The 16,759-nt window shown below is 52.2% G+C and overlaps 1 protein-coding gene across 1 annotated transcript; it reads right to left on the bottom strand.

Annotated features, from left to right (window-relative positions):
- Positions 1-4,642: 4,642 nt before the first annotated feature.
- DDX56 (DEAD-box helicase 56) lies at positions 4,643-15,518 on the bottom strand. Its single transcript, XM_040259833.1, has 14 exons — positions 15,434-15,518; positions 15,182-15,343; positions 14,054-14,214; positions 13,738-13,908; positions 13,535-13,625; positions 12,785-13,029; positions 12,353-12,472; positions 11,789-11,902; positions 11,598-11,692; positions 11,104-11,177; positions 10,864-10,953; positions 10,075-10,180; positions 7,436-7,509; positions 4,643-7,029 (listed from the first exon to the last, which is right to left on the bottom strand). The coding sequence occupies exons 1-14, from the start codon at positions 15,491-15,493 to the stop codon at positions 6,952-6,954; spliced, it is 1,641 nt and encodes a 546-aa protein (XP_040115767.1). The 5' UTR covers positions 15,494-15,518; the 3' UTR covers positions 4,643-6,951.
- Between the last annotated feature and the right edge of the window lie 1,241 nt (positions 15,519-16,759).

Below are 16,759 nucleotides of genomic sequence, written 5' to 3'. Positions count from 1 at the left end.
TTTAAATTTGCTACGTGATTTAAAAGACAAATTCATGAAAATTATAATTTGATTTTATTGGTGAAACAGTGTAAGAAGATGTTATTTGTGACATCAGTAATATAAAGTGAAGATAAAGTTGTATAGGAATAGAGTTTTATGTTCTTTGACATTGCTATCATCAATTCAGATTAGATAGTTGTATTTTAGGATTTATATGTAATGTCCATGGTATCTACCAAAAAAAACACAACTATACACTATAAACAAGAGAAAACAAGAACAGAATCAATATGTGTCATTACAAAAAAATCAACTCGAAAAGAATTTAAAGCAGGATAGTTGTACACCAATGTTCATTGCTGCACAACAGCCCAAAGGGGGAACAACCCAAGCGCCCATCAACAGATGAATGGATAAAATGTGGCATATACAGGCTTGGAATATTATTCAGCCACAAAAAAAGAATGAAATTCTGATACATGCTACTACATGGATGAAACTCAAAGATATTAAGCTAAATGAAATAAGCCAGACACAAAAGGACAAATACTGTATGATTCCACTTATATGAGAACCCTAGAGTAGTCAAACTCCTAGAGACAAAAAAAAAAAATGGTGGTTGCCAGGGGGTCCTAGAGTAGGTTGGAAGTTATCATTTAATGGGTATAGGGTTTCAGTTTGGGGAGGTGAAAAAGTTCTGGAGATGGATAGTAGTGAATCCACAACAATGTGAATTTACTTCATATACTTCACCTTTCAGCAATGTGGGTCATATACTTGAAATGATTAAAATGATCAAGTTTATGTTATGTATCCTTTACCACAATTTACAAAAAAGAAAAAAAGATGGCAGGGCAAGAAGATGGAAGAATCTGGATCCCTAATGATACTGCAGTGACGTTGCTCCAACCAAGTCCGCAGTCATGCAGTTATTCTGACCCCTATTCATTCATATCCTTATCATGGAGTTTCTCTTACTGCAGCTATATGCACTCCTGAGTAACCTGCCTGGAAGCCCCTGCTCTCTCCCACCTGGTTCTCAGCATGCCCTCCCCTATTGTTGCTTGTAGGACTCCACTGACGTTTTTAGCCTGATAACTCTTCAATGTGGGAGCTGCCCTGGGCACTGTAGGATTTAGCAGCATCCCTAGCTTCAACCCCCTAGATGCCAGGAGCATCCACCACTCCCACATGTGATGATTTAAACTGTCTCCACTCCTTGCCAGAGGCTCCGTTGGGGCAAATCACCCCAGCTGAGAACTACGGCCCTAAGCAGCCTTTGCTAAGTCAGCTAACCTGCTCACTGCTCTGCAAAGGTGCTGTGGGTCCCTTTCCCCCAGCTCAGCTGTGATGCTGCAAAACCCCCTCCAAGTCCTCCCCAAACCTGCCTGTCCTTCACAGCTCGCGTGGAATTCTCCATCACGGTGGGAACTTTGCCCACTACCCCCAGCCCATGCAAGCTGGCCATGCTCCAGCCATCACATTTGGCTTCTCTGTTGCCTTATGTCTGTGTTTTGCTCTTGGAAGCTGAGTTCCTGGTTCCTGGAAGATATTGCACATATAAAGGTCCAATCTATGCATTTCAGTAAACGTATGAGACTTTCTTTCCCTGGGACTCAGTCGCGGTCTGGATGCACTGGTGAGTCCTACAAGCAACAATAGGGGAGGGCATGCTGAGAACCAGGTGGGAGAGAGCAGGGGCTTCCAGGCAGGTTACTCAGGAGTGCATATAGCTGCAGTAAGAGAAACTCCACGATAAGGATATGAATGAACAGGGGTCAGAATAACTGCATGACTGCGGACTTGGTTGGAGCAACGTCACTGCAGTATCATTAGGGATCCAGCTCAAAGCTGTCTGGTCCTTTGTCCCCATCCCCTGTGGGGAAGCTATCAGCATCTTGGGAGCCTGCTCCCACAGCCCACTGCTGAGGCAGGGAAGGCCTGCAGGTTCACTCAAAGGATGGCCCAGGCCCACAGCCCAGTCACCACCTTGAGTCACAGAGGTGACTCGAAGGGAGTGTCCAGCCCTTCGGGTCGGGGAGCAGAGTCCAGCCTGCTTGGCACATCCTTCTTTTCACTTTTAAACGGAAATAGTGCTCAAGAGCCTCAGTTGGAGAGGAGAGAGGGTTATGAAAATGAATGACCCCTAGGGGACCAGGGACACTCTCAGGGGGAAAGCAGCTTTTATCAACAACTGTGAATCCCAGTTCCTCAGCCCAGGAACCCACTGACAACTCAGCATGGTGCCTGCCTCCAAGACCTCCCAGGCCAGGGTGGAGACAAGGGGTCGGAGACAAGGGGTCAGAAACAAGCCTAATGAGGTCAAGGGAAGTATTAGAGACATACTGAGAAAAAAATGCCCAGCCCAGGCCAGAAGTCAGTCTTCCTGGAGGAGGCTATGTCCAGGCCAGAAAGGTTTCACACTCCAGGGCTATTAAATTTAGTAAATATGGAGGAAGACACTCAGGGAGATTTTTTTTTTTTCCCCTTTGACCAGGCCACACAGCATGTGGGATCTTGGTTCCCCAACCAGGGATAGAACCCAAGCCCCCTGCATCCCTGCATTGGAAGCATGGGGTCTTAATAGCTGGACCCCCAGGGAAGTCCTGGCCAGTGAGATTTAAATTTCAAAGAGGCAGCTAATAATGTTTTAGTATGTCATAAACATTGCATGGGATATACTTAGGTTAGAAAGTTATAGGTTTCATCACTGCACCTCAGAGATCAAGGTCAGACTCGGAGAAGGGAGAGGGCAGGGCTGAGCCTTGGGTTCCAGAGTAGAGCCCACTGACCTGAGTACCCTCCTACTCTGCCACTTAACTGGGCAGCCCTAGGCTGCCTACTTATTCTCTCTGAACCTGTTTTCCAATCTGTAAAATGGGATGGGTGTGTCGACATTAAAGCTTGCCTCTTAAGGGCTGGTCTGGGATCCCACTGCATCAGGCTCCCTCAAGAGGGAGATTGTTAGAAATACAGAATCTCTGGCCCTGCCCCAAGCCGGCTGGATGAAACCTGCCTTCTAAGACTCTGTGATCCAGGTGTGCATTTGAGGGTGCTGTGGGCAGAGCCCCCCCACGGGACCCAGGGGCTGACACAAAGCCAGGCGCAGTGGTGTGGGGAGGGCTCCTAGGCTGCCTGGCCTCCTTGGCACATCTCACATACACAGACACTCAGAGCGGGTACTTTTTACCTGCACTTACAGCTGAGACTCCAGAAGAGGCCAAGAAAGGCGAGATGCCTCCCTGGAGGTCAGGCTGGCCCAGCTCAGGTGCCACAAAGGCAGTTCTTAGGGTTGAAAGCCTTCAGTGTGCCCACGCTTTCCAGCTCAGCCATGCCATGTTAATCTCGCTGCTTCTCAGTGGCCTTGTGAATGGACTCATGGACGGTTGCTCAAGCTCTGAAGAAGTTCTGAGGTTCAGTGAGGTTAAGTCTGCCCAGTGAGGTGCCTGGCACACCATGGGAGGCTGGGCAGAGGCACCTTTCTTGCCCAGAAGGATCACTTCCTTTTCCACATAAAAATCACTGTGGCAAACAAACAAGAAGCAGCTCCCAGCCCCACTGGCAGCCAGGACACCCCAAGGCTTTTGTCTGAGGGAAAGAGGATGGCATTTGGCAGGGGTACCTCCTGGTACAAATTCAACTTAATTGGCATTGCCTCCAGGAGAAACTGCCCCTACAGACCAAAGTCCCGAGACCAACTAACTCCCCAAATGCTGAGTCACTGATCCTCAACAGATGGGGAAGAGAATTAGCTGAAATAGGAAATGCACTTGAATTGGCTTGTGCTCTGGGTCCAGAGGTTTCTAGGGACACTCTGTTGTCCATGCGTTATCACCATGGCTACTCAGCTATCTGATCAGGGTGCTCCCCTGCTTCAAATCTAACAGCACCTTTTGAATGCTTAATATGTAGCTGTATTGTTCTTTAAAAATAATTCAGGAACTTTCCTAGTGGTCTAGTGATTAAGACTCCACACTTTCAATGCAAGCGATGTGGGTTCGATTCCTGGCCAGGAAACTAAGATCCCATGTGCTGCGTGGCACAGCCAAAACATAAAAAAATCTTAAATAGAAGATATAAGTTTAGTTTTTCAGTTTTTCCCCGTTTCAGTGATGATCTCTTTTTTTTTTTTAATCCTCAAATGTGCCCAGGCACCCTCCCCCCTGGAGCACTTTCATTCTGTCCCCAACCCCCCTTCCAGTCTCACCTGACTCCTCCAATAGAGTGAGGCCCCAGGTAACCCTTCTGGCACCTGGGCATCCCAGAAAGGAGATGATCTAGCCACCAGTGCACCCAGTCGGAGGGTACTACCCGATCCCTCCCGCCTCCAGCCCAGCGCCTACACCTGGCAGCCCCAAGTGATGGGGGAGCAGACAGATGCTTCGTGGAGTCTGCAGCTTGCGGAAGTTGGGATGCACTGAAAGTTTGGTTTTCAACCCCTCTAAAGCTCCTCGCATGCAGGGACTGAGCTCTGTCCATCTCCCCTAGGTCCGAGCACAGAGCCAGAAACACAAGGGCACCCATTCAAGCCTATGCGTGGGTGGGATGGTGCCAGCCAGAGGTGTGGACTTTCCCTGTACTCAGCTGACCCCTTTGCCATGAGCCCTGTACGTCAGCCAGCCTGGAACCTGCTGGAAACCTGCCGAGCTTATCTGTTGTTCAGTGACCTTTCCTTCCAAACTCAGCTCACTTATCACGTGCCTGCCCATGTCCCAGGGCCTGTTCCGTTCTATTTTGGACACACTTATAAAGGGCAGAGGTTTTGGTATCAGATAGACAAGTTCAACCCGAGAGCCCATCTCCCTGTAAGTGGAGAGCAGAGCCTCCACCCAGGGCTGTGTGATTGTATGAGATGTCTACACATCTTCCCTCTGCAGTTCCAGGCCACAGGAACACACCACTCTCTTGACCCCGCCCAATTCAGATTCCACCAAGTGCCAGGGCCTGTTCCAGCCAAGTGTGGGTTATACAAGCACAGCGCAGGGTTATGTAAAGTGCCTAGGATGGCACCTGCTCCCAAGCTCGTGAGAGCAGGCTACTCCTTCATGGGGGTGGACAGTGGGCCAGCCTGGGACACAAGAGCAGGCCTGTGCTGATGTCCAAATCCTGTCCTCTTCACCCATTCTGTGACCTGTTGCCAGGTGAGTTCTAAGCCTCAGCCCCCCACCCGGAACTTGGGAGTAGCCCCGATTTGGCAGAACGCTCAGCGCAGGTCTCAGCACACAGCTTGCATTCCCAGACAGGAATGCGCCCCGCCAGCAGAGGCCCCTCTGAAAAGAAACATCACTGGAGAAACTCAAGGCGCCCACTCTCCTGCGTCTGCGCAGACTCAACGTTAAGTTCATTGGCTGGGAAGCCTGGAGGTGGCAGGCTCAGAGGAACAAGGTTGGTACACCATTTGAGCAGACCGCTGCCTCAATGTCCCAGGCTCTTTGGGTCCCCAGGGCTAGGCCTGCCTCACACAGCAGGTGGGGAGGTCTGCAGCCAGCAGCCAGGCAGGGGTACAGGAAGCTCTCCAAGCTTGGCCCCTTCAACAAGGCAGTGACACCCATGAGGCTCTTGGTGCAGTTCTGGGACCCCACAAATGCTAAGTTGCAATCTTTGTTCAGCTCCATTAGCTATCTCCTTAAGGTGCCCGAGCCATGGCAGGCCTCAGGAACCTGGTGGCAATGTACCGGCTGCTGTTTCACTCACTGATAATCCCACCTGAGCAGCAATCCCCACCACATGCACCTTGACTCCCTAGAAATCCTCAGAATGGCAGAAACGTGGAGACCCTAAACCTGAGGGCCCACCATCCCCTAACAGCAGCCAGAGACCCAGGCTTCCCTCACTGTGCAGACCAGCTTGTGCTGGTACCACTACCTGGTTCTGTCAGAATGAAATACTCAAGCACTTTCAACTTTCTTCCCAATTTTTTCCTAGCTCCCCTGCCAACCCTGCTGACCCTCTTCCACCAAGTATTCTCACCAGCTGGGCCTTGTGAGGCCTGGTAAGTGGGTGATGGTGACACTGTGATAAGCGGGAACAATAAAGGGCACAGGCATCAGCAGCATCCCCCTCCTCCAGACAGCAGCTGGGAGGCCCAGATAAGAGCTGGGACCCTCCCCTGTCAGAACCTTGCAGGTGGACTGAAAGCAAACAGACAGGGCATGTGCGTGTCACACTGTCACTCATACACTTAAAACACACCCAGGTGGGACTTTTCTGGTGGTCCAGTGGCTAAGACTCCACGCTCCCAATGCAGGGGGTCCAGGTTTGATGCCTGGTCAGGAAGAACTAGGTCTCACATGCCACAGTGAAAAAAGATCACACGTGCCGCAACTAAGACTCACTGCAGCCAAATTAATTAATTAATTAAACACACACACAGAGACAAGTGGGCCAAACAGAGCAGAGCAGTTCAGGAGCAGAGACAGCTGTCCCTGGCTGCCTGAGGGAGTAGAAGGCTGAATTTACAATATGCCCTGGAGAAAGAGGTGTCATCAGCCAGGCCCATCTTTCCAGGAGGCAAAAAGTCGTTCCCAAGCTTCAGAGAAAGGAGGCGTCAGCCTGATCCCAGAGAGAAAGGCCACAGGAGCAGCTTGTAAGGCCAGAGAGCCAGATGCCGGCTCTCCGGGCCTGAGGGCTCCAGGCTGCAGCAATGCAAGGCTGGCCTCTTCTGGCCAAGGAGGCATTGCGCACAGCAGGCAAAGAGCCAGGTGCTACTTCCTGGAAGTGGTTTCTGATTCCCAAGGTTTCGATGGCTCCTTCCTACAGGCAGGAGGCACAAACTAGGGCAGCTAGAATCTTTATTCTGTTGTTATGGGCAAAGCACCATCCTGGCCATCCATCTGGAGGGCCACAGTTCTGCCTGCCCCGAATCCAGTCCATCCAGTCTGAGAATCAAGCTTCCTCCAGCAGGGAGGCCTGCTCCACACTCCAGCCCCGGGAGAGGCTGGGAAGGCAGCCAAGGCTGCCTGAACAACCTCAGGAGGGTGCTGCTGTGGGTCTGGGTTTCTCTCCTCTGTGCTTGAAGCTTCGCAGTGGGTTCTGTGTCTTTGCCTTCTGCGGGGGCAAAGTTACCGATTAACTGTGGGGAGCAGACGTCTGTCTGCACATGAGACAGACTCAAGAGAAGTGGGTGGTACTGCTACTTGGCAGGCCTTGCAGGCCACGAGCCAAGGACAGGAGCTGCTTCCGGCACCGCAGGCGCCCACCTTCCTCCTCCTGCAGCATGGAGGATGAGGAGGGCGGTGGGGACGGGACAGCAGGTCCTCCTTTGCTCTGGAAGCTGCTCGTGGTGGCCAAGGGAAAGCCCCGGCCCCCACAACTCTGGCCAGCGGCCGGGGGTCTGGGGCTGGTTCTCTTTCCTCCCTCCTGAGGACAAGGGGCAAGCACACCCTGGTGACAAGGGAACCAGATTGGGGAGGGGGGAGCCCTGCAGCTGTCACCAAGGCCCCAGGGGACATACCTTGGCCTTCTTAAAGGTGGGGGGCTTCTTCCGCTTCTTGTGAGGGTGGACGAGGCCGCGCAGAGCAGGAGGAACTGGAAGAGACGGCCGGCTCAGCGGCTGCCCCCGCCACCCTGTGTGCCTACTCCCACCACCTCCCCGCCGGCTCCACCTCCAGTGGCTCCCAGCGCGCTCTCCCCTGCTGACCCAGGGCCTGGCACTCCAATCCTCACTGCAATCCTAAGGACACACGACTATCTAGGTTCACACTGCTGTCCCCAGGGATGGCCACTAAAACATGTGGTACAGTCTGTGCCACAGTAAGTGTGAAACAAAAGGAGAAAAATTAAGAAAGAAAATGCTGCTAAAATAGAAAAGTAGCCTTCACGTAATTCCTTCCTCCGTGGCCCTTCCTCCCACACCCTTCCTCACCTATCAGGTGCCCCCCCCCACTGCTCGGGGCCTGCTACATGAGCCCTGGCCTCTGTCCTCTCACGGACCAAGGGCACAGCTCAGGGTCCCCTCCGGCCAGGCCACACAGGTCCTGACAGGCCTCTGAGCGCCACACCACCACACCCTCCCACGTCACCCTGACCCCTAAAGGCCAAAGGTTTTGGGCAATGACTCTGCTCCTGTGTGACACAGAGGATGGGATTCCCTTCTGAGGCAGGAGACAGATGGGCCCCAGGTTAAACATTTACAACTAGCTTCCTGTTTACACTTTGAAAATAAAAGTAAGAGGAACAGTCTAAGTAGCTGGACTTTGTCTCCAGTGGACACTTCAAGATAATGGGAACAGCAGTACCAGAAAGGAGCCAAGTAAGCCCTACCTAGGTGAAAAATTAAGGAGACCATGTATTCTTCATTCATGGGGTCAAGGAGGCCTCCCAGACTATGCAAGCACAAAAAGGTTCCTCACGGGAGGGGGCACTAGACCTTAAGGTCTGCCAACCTCCAAAAAGCCTGGCACTGGAATTCATCTTGTCTAAAAGATGCGCTTGCGCATCCAGGAGGGCCCTGAGTCAGACCTGATACAGACTTGGGGCCACATAATGCAAGGTGACTGGCCAGATGAAAATCAGAAAACTGCCTCCATATGAAGTGGTCTAAACCATCCCAAAAGCGACTTCCCTGGTGGTCCAGTGGTTAAGAATCCACCCGCCAATACAGGGGACACAGGTTCGATCCCTGGTTCTGAAAGAGCCCATGGACCATGAGGCAACTAAGTCCACGTGCCAAAACTAAGTCCATGGTGCTCCGCAACAAGAGAAGCCATGGCAACGAGAAGCCACAGGCTGAAACGAAGAGTCGGCCCCACTCGCCGCAACTAGAGAAGCCCAAGAAAACGCAGTGAGGACTCAGAGCAACCAAGAATGAAGTAATTCAAAAAAAAAGCTCACGGCTATTTCTTTCTCAGTCTACCCATCCCTTCTCCACATCTCTCTTCTCTCCTAATAAACACTTCACTTGCTTTTTTGTTTGTTTGTTTAACTTTTTCCCAAATTCTTTCTTCAAACCAGACAAGAGCCAGGACCCTGCTCCCAGCCACAAGTCTCTGGGTAGTCTAATACGGTTAGGATACAGCACCCTCACCGCTGTGGTCTAAGTTCAATTCCCACTCAGGGAACTGGGATCCCGCTTCAAGCTGCCACACAGACCACCCAAAAGCCACCCAAGGTCACACCCACTCCCCCTCTCCCCCTCCTCACTCCTCAGACCACGACCTTGGTTGGTATCCCTTACAGCTCACTTCCTGGGGAACCTGGCCCCATCTCTCTGGCATTTTCCCATCTCTCCTGCTTCCCATCCACTTGCTTGGGGTTCTCCTTGCCATATCCACCAGCTTACGCTAATCCACAGGGGTACCAGGAAAACGGGTCTGCACTCACCTCTCTGCTTCCTTAATCCACTAAACATCTTCAGCACAGAAGCCACACATACCCGTTACCAAACACACAAGGAGTATCATTACCAGGTGCAAAGGGAGCAAGGCTCCTGAACACAGCAGCTGGGTTTTGGCCTCATATACACCATAGAAACCACTCTGGGGATCCATTCTTTTCTTGACTGTACCATGCAGCATGTGGGATGTAGGATCTTAGTTCCCTGGCTAGTGATTAAACATCAAACCCATGTTCCCTGTGCAGAGTCTTAACCACTAGACCACCAGGGAAGTCCCTCTTAGGGTCCATCCTTGACCTCATAACTGTGATCCCAATATCCCTCATCCCCACAAGGCTCAGGCAGGTCTGTTCTCTATTTCCCACCCCTGCATCCCCGGTCAAATGTTCTGGACTCAGACACCCAAGCCCAGCTTGGCCTGGTCACTAACCCCAAGTCTCCTCCAGCACAAGTAGCACTGTCTCCTACCCGCGACTCCCACACCACACCTGGTCATTCCCTTCTACACACAGGAGGCTGCTTGGCCAGGTACTGACTCGCTCTTTTATAGGACCGGGCTCTAGATGTGAGACCCCTGGCCTTGAAGGCAGAGTGCCGCCCTGGTTTCCTGTCTCCCCGACAGAGAGAGCAACGCCTACCCAGGGGGACTGTGCAGAGTTATGTCTGTGTACATGCTCGCTGCCCAGATCCCATGGTTGTGTCACCCAGTGCACAGCAGCCCAGGGATGAATGTGCAGCCTGCCCCCAGACCTGCTCACCCAGGTAGTCAGGAACGTTGCCCAGGTGAGGCTTCACCACAGCAGGGTGTAAGGGCAGGTCATGCCGCAGCAACTGGAGGTCCCTGGGATTGTCTTCAAAGTATGTCTGGCACAGGAGAAAAACAGACACTGCATGGTCAGTCCTCCTTTTGTAATTTCATGTTTTTTTTTTTTTTTAAACAAGGGAGTTTTTGAACAGGCAGTCCGTGTTCCAATTGTTAAGACTGAGATTTCCCACTGCCTTGTCACTGGGGCCCCCTCCCAGAGGTAGCTCAGGGATGCGTCCCTGTTCTCACTCCCTATTCGGTGGGGGCAGTTAGGAGCATGCCACATCCTCCTCACCGGGAAGCACTCCATGGCCATGCACCTTCTAAGTGACACATAAACAGCTGCCTCCTCCTTTTCTGTGTAATGCACATTGCGTGAATGCACCTGACTTGGTTTACTGCATCCCCAGGGTGGACTCCCTGGTGTTTCCACCTTGGGAATCATAACAGAATGCACCTACCCATACAGTTGTGAGCTCACACAACTCTTAACTATTGTGTCAAGAGAATAAACCTCAGAAGCTGTGCTTCTGATGGAAACAGCCACTGTCCACCTCAGAAACTCGGCCGATTCACCTCCCAGCAGGACAGCTGACATCCTTACTCACTCTTGGCCTGTTTCGTCCGCGTGACCTGCTAAAGGCACGGTCTGCTGCCCAGTTCACTGACTCTCACACTCACAGCTTTGCCGCTGGCCTCCAGAAGCCTCCCCTTTGCCCCTACCCGCCCCACAGCCCCTTACTTTGAGCTTCTCTGAGTGCAGGAGCTCCTCTTTGATCTCCTTCAGCCTTGCCTCGCGGATGGCTTGTTTAGTCACTGAGCGCATGGCATCCTGGGGGCAGATATCAGGGGACAGACATCAAACGTCAACATGGTAGGGCTGCCTGAGCCTGCTCTCCTGCCAGGGTGCTGAGCAACAAGGGCCTGACTCTGGGTCCTAGAGGAGCCCCAAGTACCCACATCCCCACAGGGCCCCACTCACCCTGCAGCGGTAGCGGAAGCCCTCGATCTCCTCCATGTGGAACTGGTAAGGAAGCAGGACAGGGGCCCCACTGTCTGCGGATAAGACTGCAGTGAGGGTCCTGCAGACTGAAGGCTTGGGCAGGGTCTATGCAGGCCTTCTGCTCAGAAGCTCCCACGTCCGCTCTCTGGGGTAAGGCAGCTGGGGATCCAGCCCACTCTTTCCCCACACGCAAACGTGCAGCAAAAACCCTGGGTCTCATGGACAGTTCACGACAGGGGATCCACCCTGCTGCAGCCAGGGAAGTTTCCTGTCCCCACGTCCCGGGTCCTGTCACATCTCTCAGCCTTAGGACCTGCCCACTCGCCCACTCTCCTACTCTGAGGCCACTCTAGCCACTAATGACGTATGTGCAATGACAGCCACGGAGCACTAAGGAGCACCAGATCTTGAAGTTTAAAGTGTCACCACAGAAGCCTGGCCCTTTCTCAGGTCAATGAGGACGGGGCTCTTACCTCCAGTGAGAAGCTCCTCGATCTTGCCCAGCTGAGACTGCTCTGTGGGCAGCACGAAGGTCAAGACTATGCCGGGGTTGTTGGCACGTGCCGTCCTGCAAGGAGAGACAACCCAGCCCGTGTCTCTGGCTGTGTGTCCCACAGTGTGCCCAGAGTCCAGGTGCCAGTCGGCTACGCCTCAGTTCTCCTACCTGCCGGCCCTATGTATATAGGCCTCGGGGGTCGGGGGGAGATCAAAGTTGAGCACAGCACATACGTGGTGGAAGTCTATGCCCCGGGCCACACCTGCCTCTGGATCAGAAGCCCTGTAAGAAAACATGGCAACATCAAACTGAGCCCTCCTCTCCTCGGAGGCCATGTTCTCAAACTTATTTAATCAGCATGATCACTAAACAAAGCCTGGTATGGAATTACATGACACTGCTATGAGTAAGATTCTTAAACATCATAACTGGAGCTAGGGTAGTACGGGCAGCCACACCTTGGAACTCATTGCCCAGAGGGCAACCCGAGAACCACTCCAAGCCAGCCCACCCAAGAGGCAGACAGAGACTGGTGGCTCCCTTTCCCCCGAAGAAAGATCCTTCCTGCAAGTCACAGATAGTGGAGGCTGAGCCACCTTCCTCACGGGATGACAGTGTGCCATGGAGCATAGGCCTGTGTGCCCTGCACTCCCTGGCCCACATGCTAGTTTCCCAGTCTCCTGAAGTTGGGTCTCCCTGGCAAGGGCTGAGAGGAGACAAACGTGGACTCACTTGTCCCGCTTGGGTCCTTTGCCCCGATGCTTGCCCTTGACTGCAGGCCCCAGGACTTCAGCATCTGTTGCTATGACGCAGTCGTAGAAGCCTTGGTTGAACTGCGAGATGATGTGGCACCTGTGGCCCAAGAGCAGACGAAAGTCAGACCTAAGAGCACCGGAGGCCTCTCCTCCGCCCTCTGCCTCGTCATGACGGTCATCCTTTCTGACTCTTCCCCTTCTTCAGTTCTTCCCCAACTTAATCTTTGTGCCTCAACCTCGTCAAGTGAAGATGGAATTATAGTTGGTATTGCAGAATTGTGAGAGATAATCATTGAAGATCAGTCAAGCCCGGAGCCCTCAATCCACTAAGCACTTAAGAAACAGGAAGAGCGACTGTGTCTCCCCTTTTCCATCCTCATCTTCAACCTAGACATGGGAGTCGGCACACCTGGAGCGTAGTGGAAGCTCTCCATTGAGCACACAGGCGGGGATGCTGAATTGCTCCAGGAATAGGCGCAGCCGGTAACTCCGCTCCAGCGTGTTGACAAAGAGCAGAGACTTTCCCCGAATCAACGACAGCTTGAGCAGGGCATACAGCAACAGAAATTTGTCTTCCTCAGTCTCACAGACCACCTGAAACTGCTGTAACTGGTCTGGCCCTGGTAGCTGGGACTCCTGTAACTTGAGGGTAACCTAGGGGAGGACAGGCCTGTGGTCAGGAAAAAAAAGAAGACAGAAATGCTACTGCAAGCCGCTGGCTCGCCAACCACAGCGCTGATGTGTTAGTGGAGGGTGCCCTGGGTACCCTTCCAACTGTGTAATGTCAGAATTCAAAGTATACTAACTACTGCAGTTTACAAAGGACATAAAATTACACACAATTTGGGGCACAAATCAAAGTGAAACCCACTATAAATGACTATAGTGAGAAGAAAACCCCTACAATAGCAACTGTTCTGCCCTTTGGGGGTCCCTGATCAGGCCTTTAGGCAGAGCATGGTTTGAAGCCAGCAGATACCTGGGACTACATAGTGACTTTAGGTTGGAGGATACAGGAGTGCCTAACAACATCGGACTTCTAGTGCCTCAGAACCAGGAACGCTAAATGAGGAATTTCCGACCCCAAATAACAAAGGGTTCCTTTGAGAAGACAGGAGCAAGTCCTCTGAGTCTCCCGATGCTCCCACAGGGCCCTTACCGGGTTATGTAGTACCAGCTCCTTAAGTGCTTGCACATCCTCATTAAAAGTAGCTGACATCAGAAAAGCCTGGTAAATCCGGGGCAAGTGACTAAAATGAAACAGAGCCCCATCAGACTCCAATTCTAAGGCCTCTAACGGGGGCAGCTGAACTGGCCCCCTCGCTCCAGGCCCTACTGTGTATTCACACCCCCTCTCCTTACCAGAGAAGACTCTTAAGTTCCTCCTCAAAGCCAAAGGAGAAAAGAAGATCAGCCTCATCAACCACCAGCAGCTCCATGGAGTCTCGAAGCTTCAAGTTGTCTTGCTGCAAGTGGTTTAATATGCGGGATGGGGTCCCCACCACCACATCGGGCTTCTCCATCAGCACAGCTCTGTAGACAGGCGACACCTCAATATTAAGTAGAAGATAGCAGCTGGGACCTCACCCCAAATCAGCCCTCGTTTTTGCTGCACACAAACCCCATCCCACATCCCAGTGTAGATTCATTCCGTCATAGCCCTACTGTTCTAACCCACCTCTGAGAGGCTAAGTCTTCAGCGGCTGAGACGTTGGCCACCCGGATGTCTCGAGCACAGTAGGCAGCCAGTTGCTGAATCATGGATTGGGCCTGCCTCGCCAGCTCCTTTGTCGGCACAAGGACAAGGGCTCTCACAGCCTGCTCCACCACGGGGCCTGTCTGCAAGACACGAATTAAAGACTTCAGCCAGTCAGTTATCATCATGGCCACTGGATGCTTTTCTCTACCTCTTCCAGGCAATCTGATCACGTACTATGACTTCAACACAACAATCCAGTTGTGTTTTGATCACCTCTTCACTTACTTTACCCACCTCTAAATGTAGATCAGAAGGCCCTTTCCCCAGGCACTGAACTCAAAAAGGATAACTTACTTTATTGTTACAAAGTTACTTAAAATGTGCCAGTTACTGGTGAACCACTAGTTACTTCTCTGGTGGTCCAGTAGCTAAGACTCTGTGCTCCCTGGTCAGGGAACTAGATGCTGCCTGCCACAACTAAGAGTTTATATGGCACTACTAAAGATTCCCACATGCCATAAGGAAGAAAGAAGATGCCTCAACTAGGATCTGGAACAGCCAGACAGGAGATCAAACTAGTCAATCCTAAAGGAAATCAGTCCTGAATGTTCACTGGAAGGACTGATGCTGAAGCTGAAACTCCAATACTTCGGCCACCTGATGTGAAGAACTGACTCACTGGAAAAGACCCTAATGTCAGGAAAGATTGAAGGTGTGAGAAGGGGATGACAGAGGATGAGATGGTTGAATGGTATCACCGACTCCATGGACATCTGTTTGAATAAGCTCCGGGAGTTGGTGATGGACAGGGAAGCCTGCCTTGCTGCAGTCCAGGTGTCGCAGAGTCAGACACGACTGAACGACTGAACTGAACTGAGTACAAAGAATAACGGTCCCAAGTAACCTGAATCCCAGCCCAGAGCGTTTACCAGAAAATAATCAGATTCTCTTAGACCAGCCTTCATATGTAAGAGATCCAAAGAAAACCCGGTTCTTGGAAAAGACGGGTGCGTGAGGATGGCCGGCACAGCTTTCCGAGAGGGCACAACGGAACTCAAACGCCTGCATCTCCCTTTCTCGGCCTTTGGGGCCCCTCCCCCGACTCACCGCCTTTCTGTGGAGCAGCAGCTGTAGCATAGGAATGGCATAAGCGGCGGTCTTCCCGGAACCCGTGCGGGCGCGAGCCAGGAGGTCCTTTCCCTCCAGCGCCAGCGGGATGGCCTTCTCCTGGATCAACGTGGGTCGCGACCAGCCCAGATCGGTGACGGCCTAGGAGAGACAAGGGACGGCTCAGACGGCGTGCTGCTCTGCCACCGCTCCCATCCACCGTCGGTTCGGCTCCTCAGCCCTCCCCTGTACCTGTAGGAGCCGGTGGTCCAGGCCCATGTGTTCGAAGCCCAACGATTCTGGATCCTCCATGCTGCTGCTCTGTAGTAAGAGCGCGCAGGCGCGACAGGAAGAGCACGACACGACGCGTGAGCCGGTCAAAGCAGCAGCCAATCAGTTTCAAAGGAGTTGGCCATGGCTTCCGGTGTTCCGGCTGGGCTCTGCGGCTGCTGCTGCGCTCTAGCTGTGGGGTCTTGGGAGAGGTGGCGGGCGGCGGAGAGCTCACGGGTCCTTGCCCGTCCCCCGACACTACCTCTAGATGGCGTTTTGGGTTAGGGTTACCTGCGGCAGAGGAGGGGCTCCGTGGAGGTGGGTGAGGTCCCCTCCGTGCCCCCCTCCGCCCACCGACACCGGCCACACAATCCTCCAGTTTCTCCACCAGGTTGCATGTTTATGGCTTTACTTTCATCTAGCCCTTGATTTTTAACAGCCTCGCCCTAGCAATTATGCCAGTATTAGTTGTAGTTACATTGGCAAATACATCAATGTTTAGAATGCTCGCCTGTGTACTACGTAAGAAAAGGGATGCCGCGGGTGGTACCTTACCACGTTTGGGAAATACTGGTGAGTCCTGCGCCCTTTCCTGCCATTATGCATCTGGGGGATCTCTGTCAGGTTTATGTGCAAGCATTAATTGCTCTGCCACCGACTATGCTTAGGAAAAGTGCACCAGCATATGTGTTCCAGGGTTGTTTGCCTGTAGCAGTGGTGGGATTCTGAAACGCGGCAATGGCTTTCAGAGTAAAAAGCAAGTGACACTGGGTGTACCAGCATGTAATAGAGTCCACCGGGGCTGGGCTAAGGTTTAGGATCACAGGCAGAACAAGGACAGGCTATAACAATTAAAACTGTCCAAGAATGAAGTTTGGAAGAATGAGTAACATAAGAAAAGAGGAAGGTAGGTTGCTCTGGGGTTCCCAAAGGTAGCAACCTGTGTTGCCTGCACAGCTTGGTTAAAAATAATAATTCTTAGGCGTTCCCTGCAGGTCTGGTGGTTAGGATTCCAGGCTTTTCACTGCTGTGGCCTGGATTCATTTCCTTTTCAGGAACTGAGATTCCCCAAGCAATAAGACTCAGCCAAAAAAAAGGGGGGGGGGGGCGGATTTTTGGTCCCCACTTATATCCGTTTGCTACTGCTCGGGTAACAAATCATCATAAATTTGGTGGCTTAACACAGACTTACTATTTTACAGTTCTGTAGGTCATAAGTGTGACAAAGCCTCTCTAAGTTTAAATCAGGTTGGTGGGGCTCCACTCCCTTCTGGAGATTCTAAAGGAATCTTTTTTTTACCTTTCGCA

This window comes from Oryx dammah, unplaced genomic scaffold (assembly GCF_014754425.2).
Source record: "Oryx dammah isolate SB20612 unplaced genomic scaffold, SCBI_Odam_1.1 HiC_scaffold_18, whole genome shotgun sequence".
NCBI lineage: Eukaryota > Metazoa > Chordata > Mammalia > Artiodactyla > Bovidae > Oryx > Oryx dammah.
Note: the sequence above shows the minus strand (reverse complement) of the source record. Positions and strands in the feature narration are given on the sequence as shown.

What these genes read in the sequence shown, in the direction of transcription:
- DDX56 (XM_040259833.1), bottom strand. Translation starts at nt 15,493, where the DNA reads ATGGAGGATCCAGAATCGTTGGGCTTCGAACACATGGGCCTGGACCAC. An exon ending in AGCTGGTACTACATAACCCG is followed by an intron (nt 13,030 to 13,534) that starts GTAAGGGCCCTG and finishes GTCCTCCCCTAG; the next exon opens with GTTACCCTCAAGTTACAGGA. An exon ending in TGCACTCAGAGAAGCTCAAA is followed by an intron (nt 10,181 to 10,863) that starts GTAAGGGGCTGT and finishes CTCCTGTGCCAG; the next exon opens with ACATACTTTGAAGACAATCC.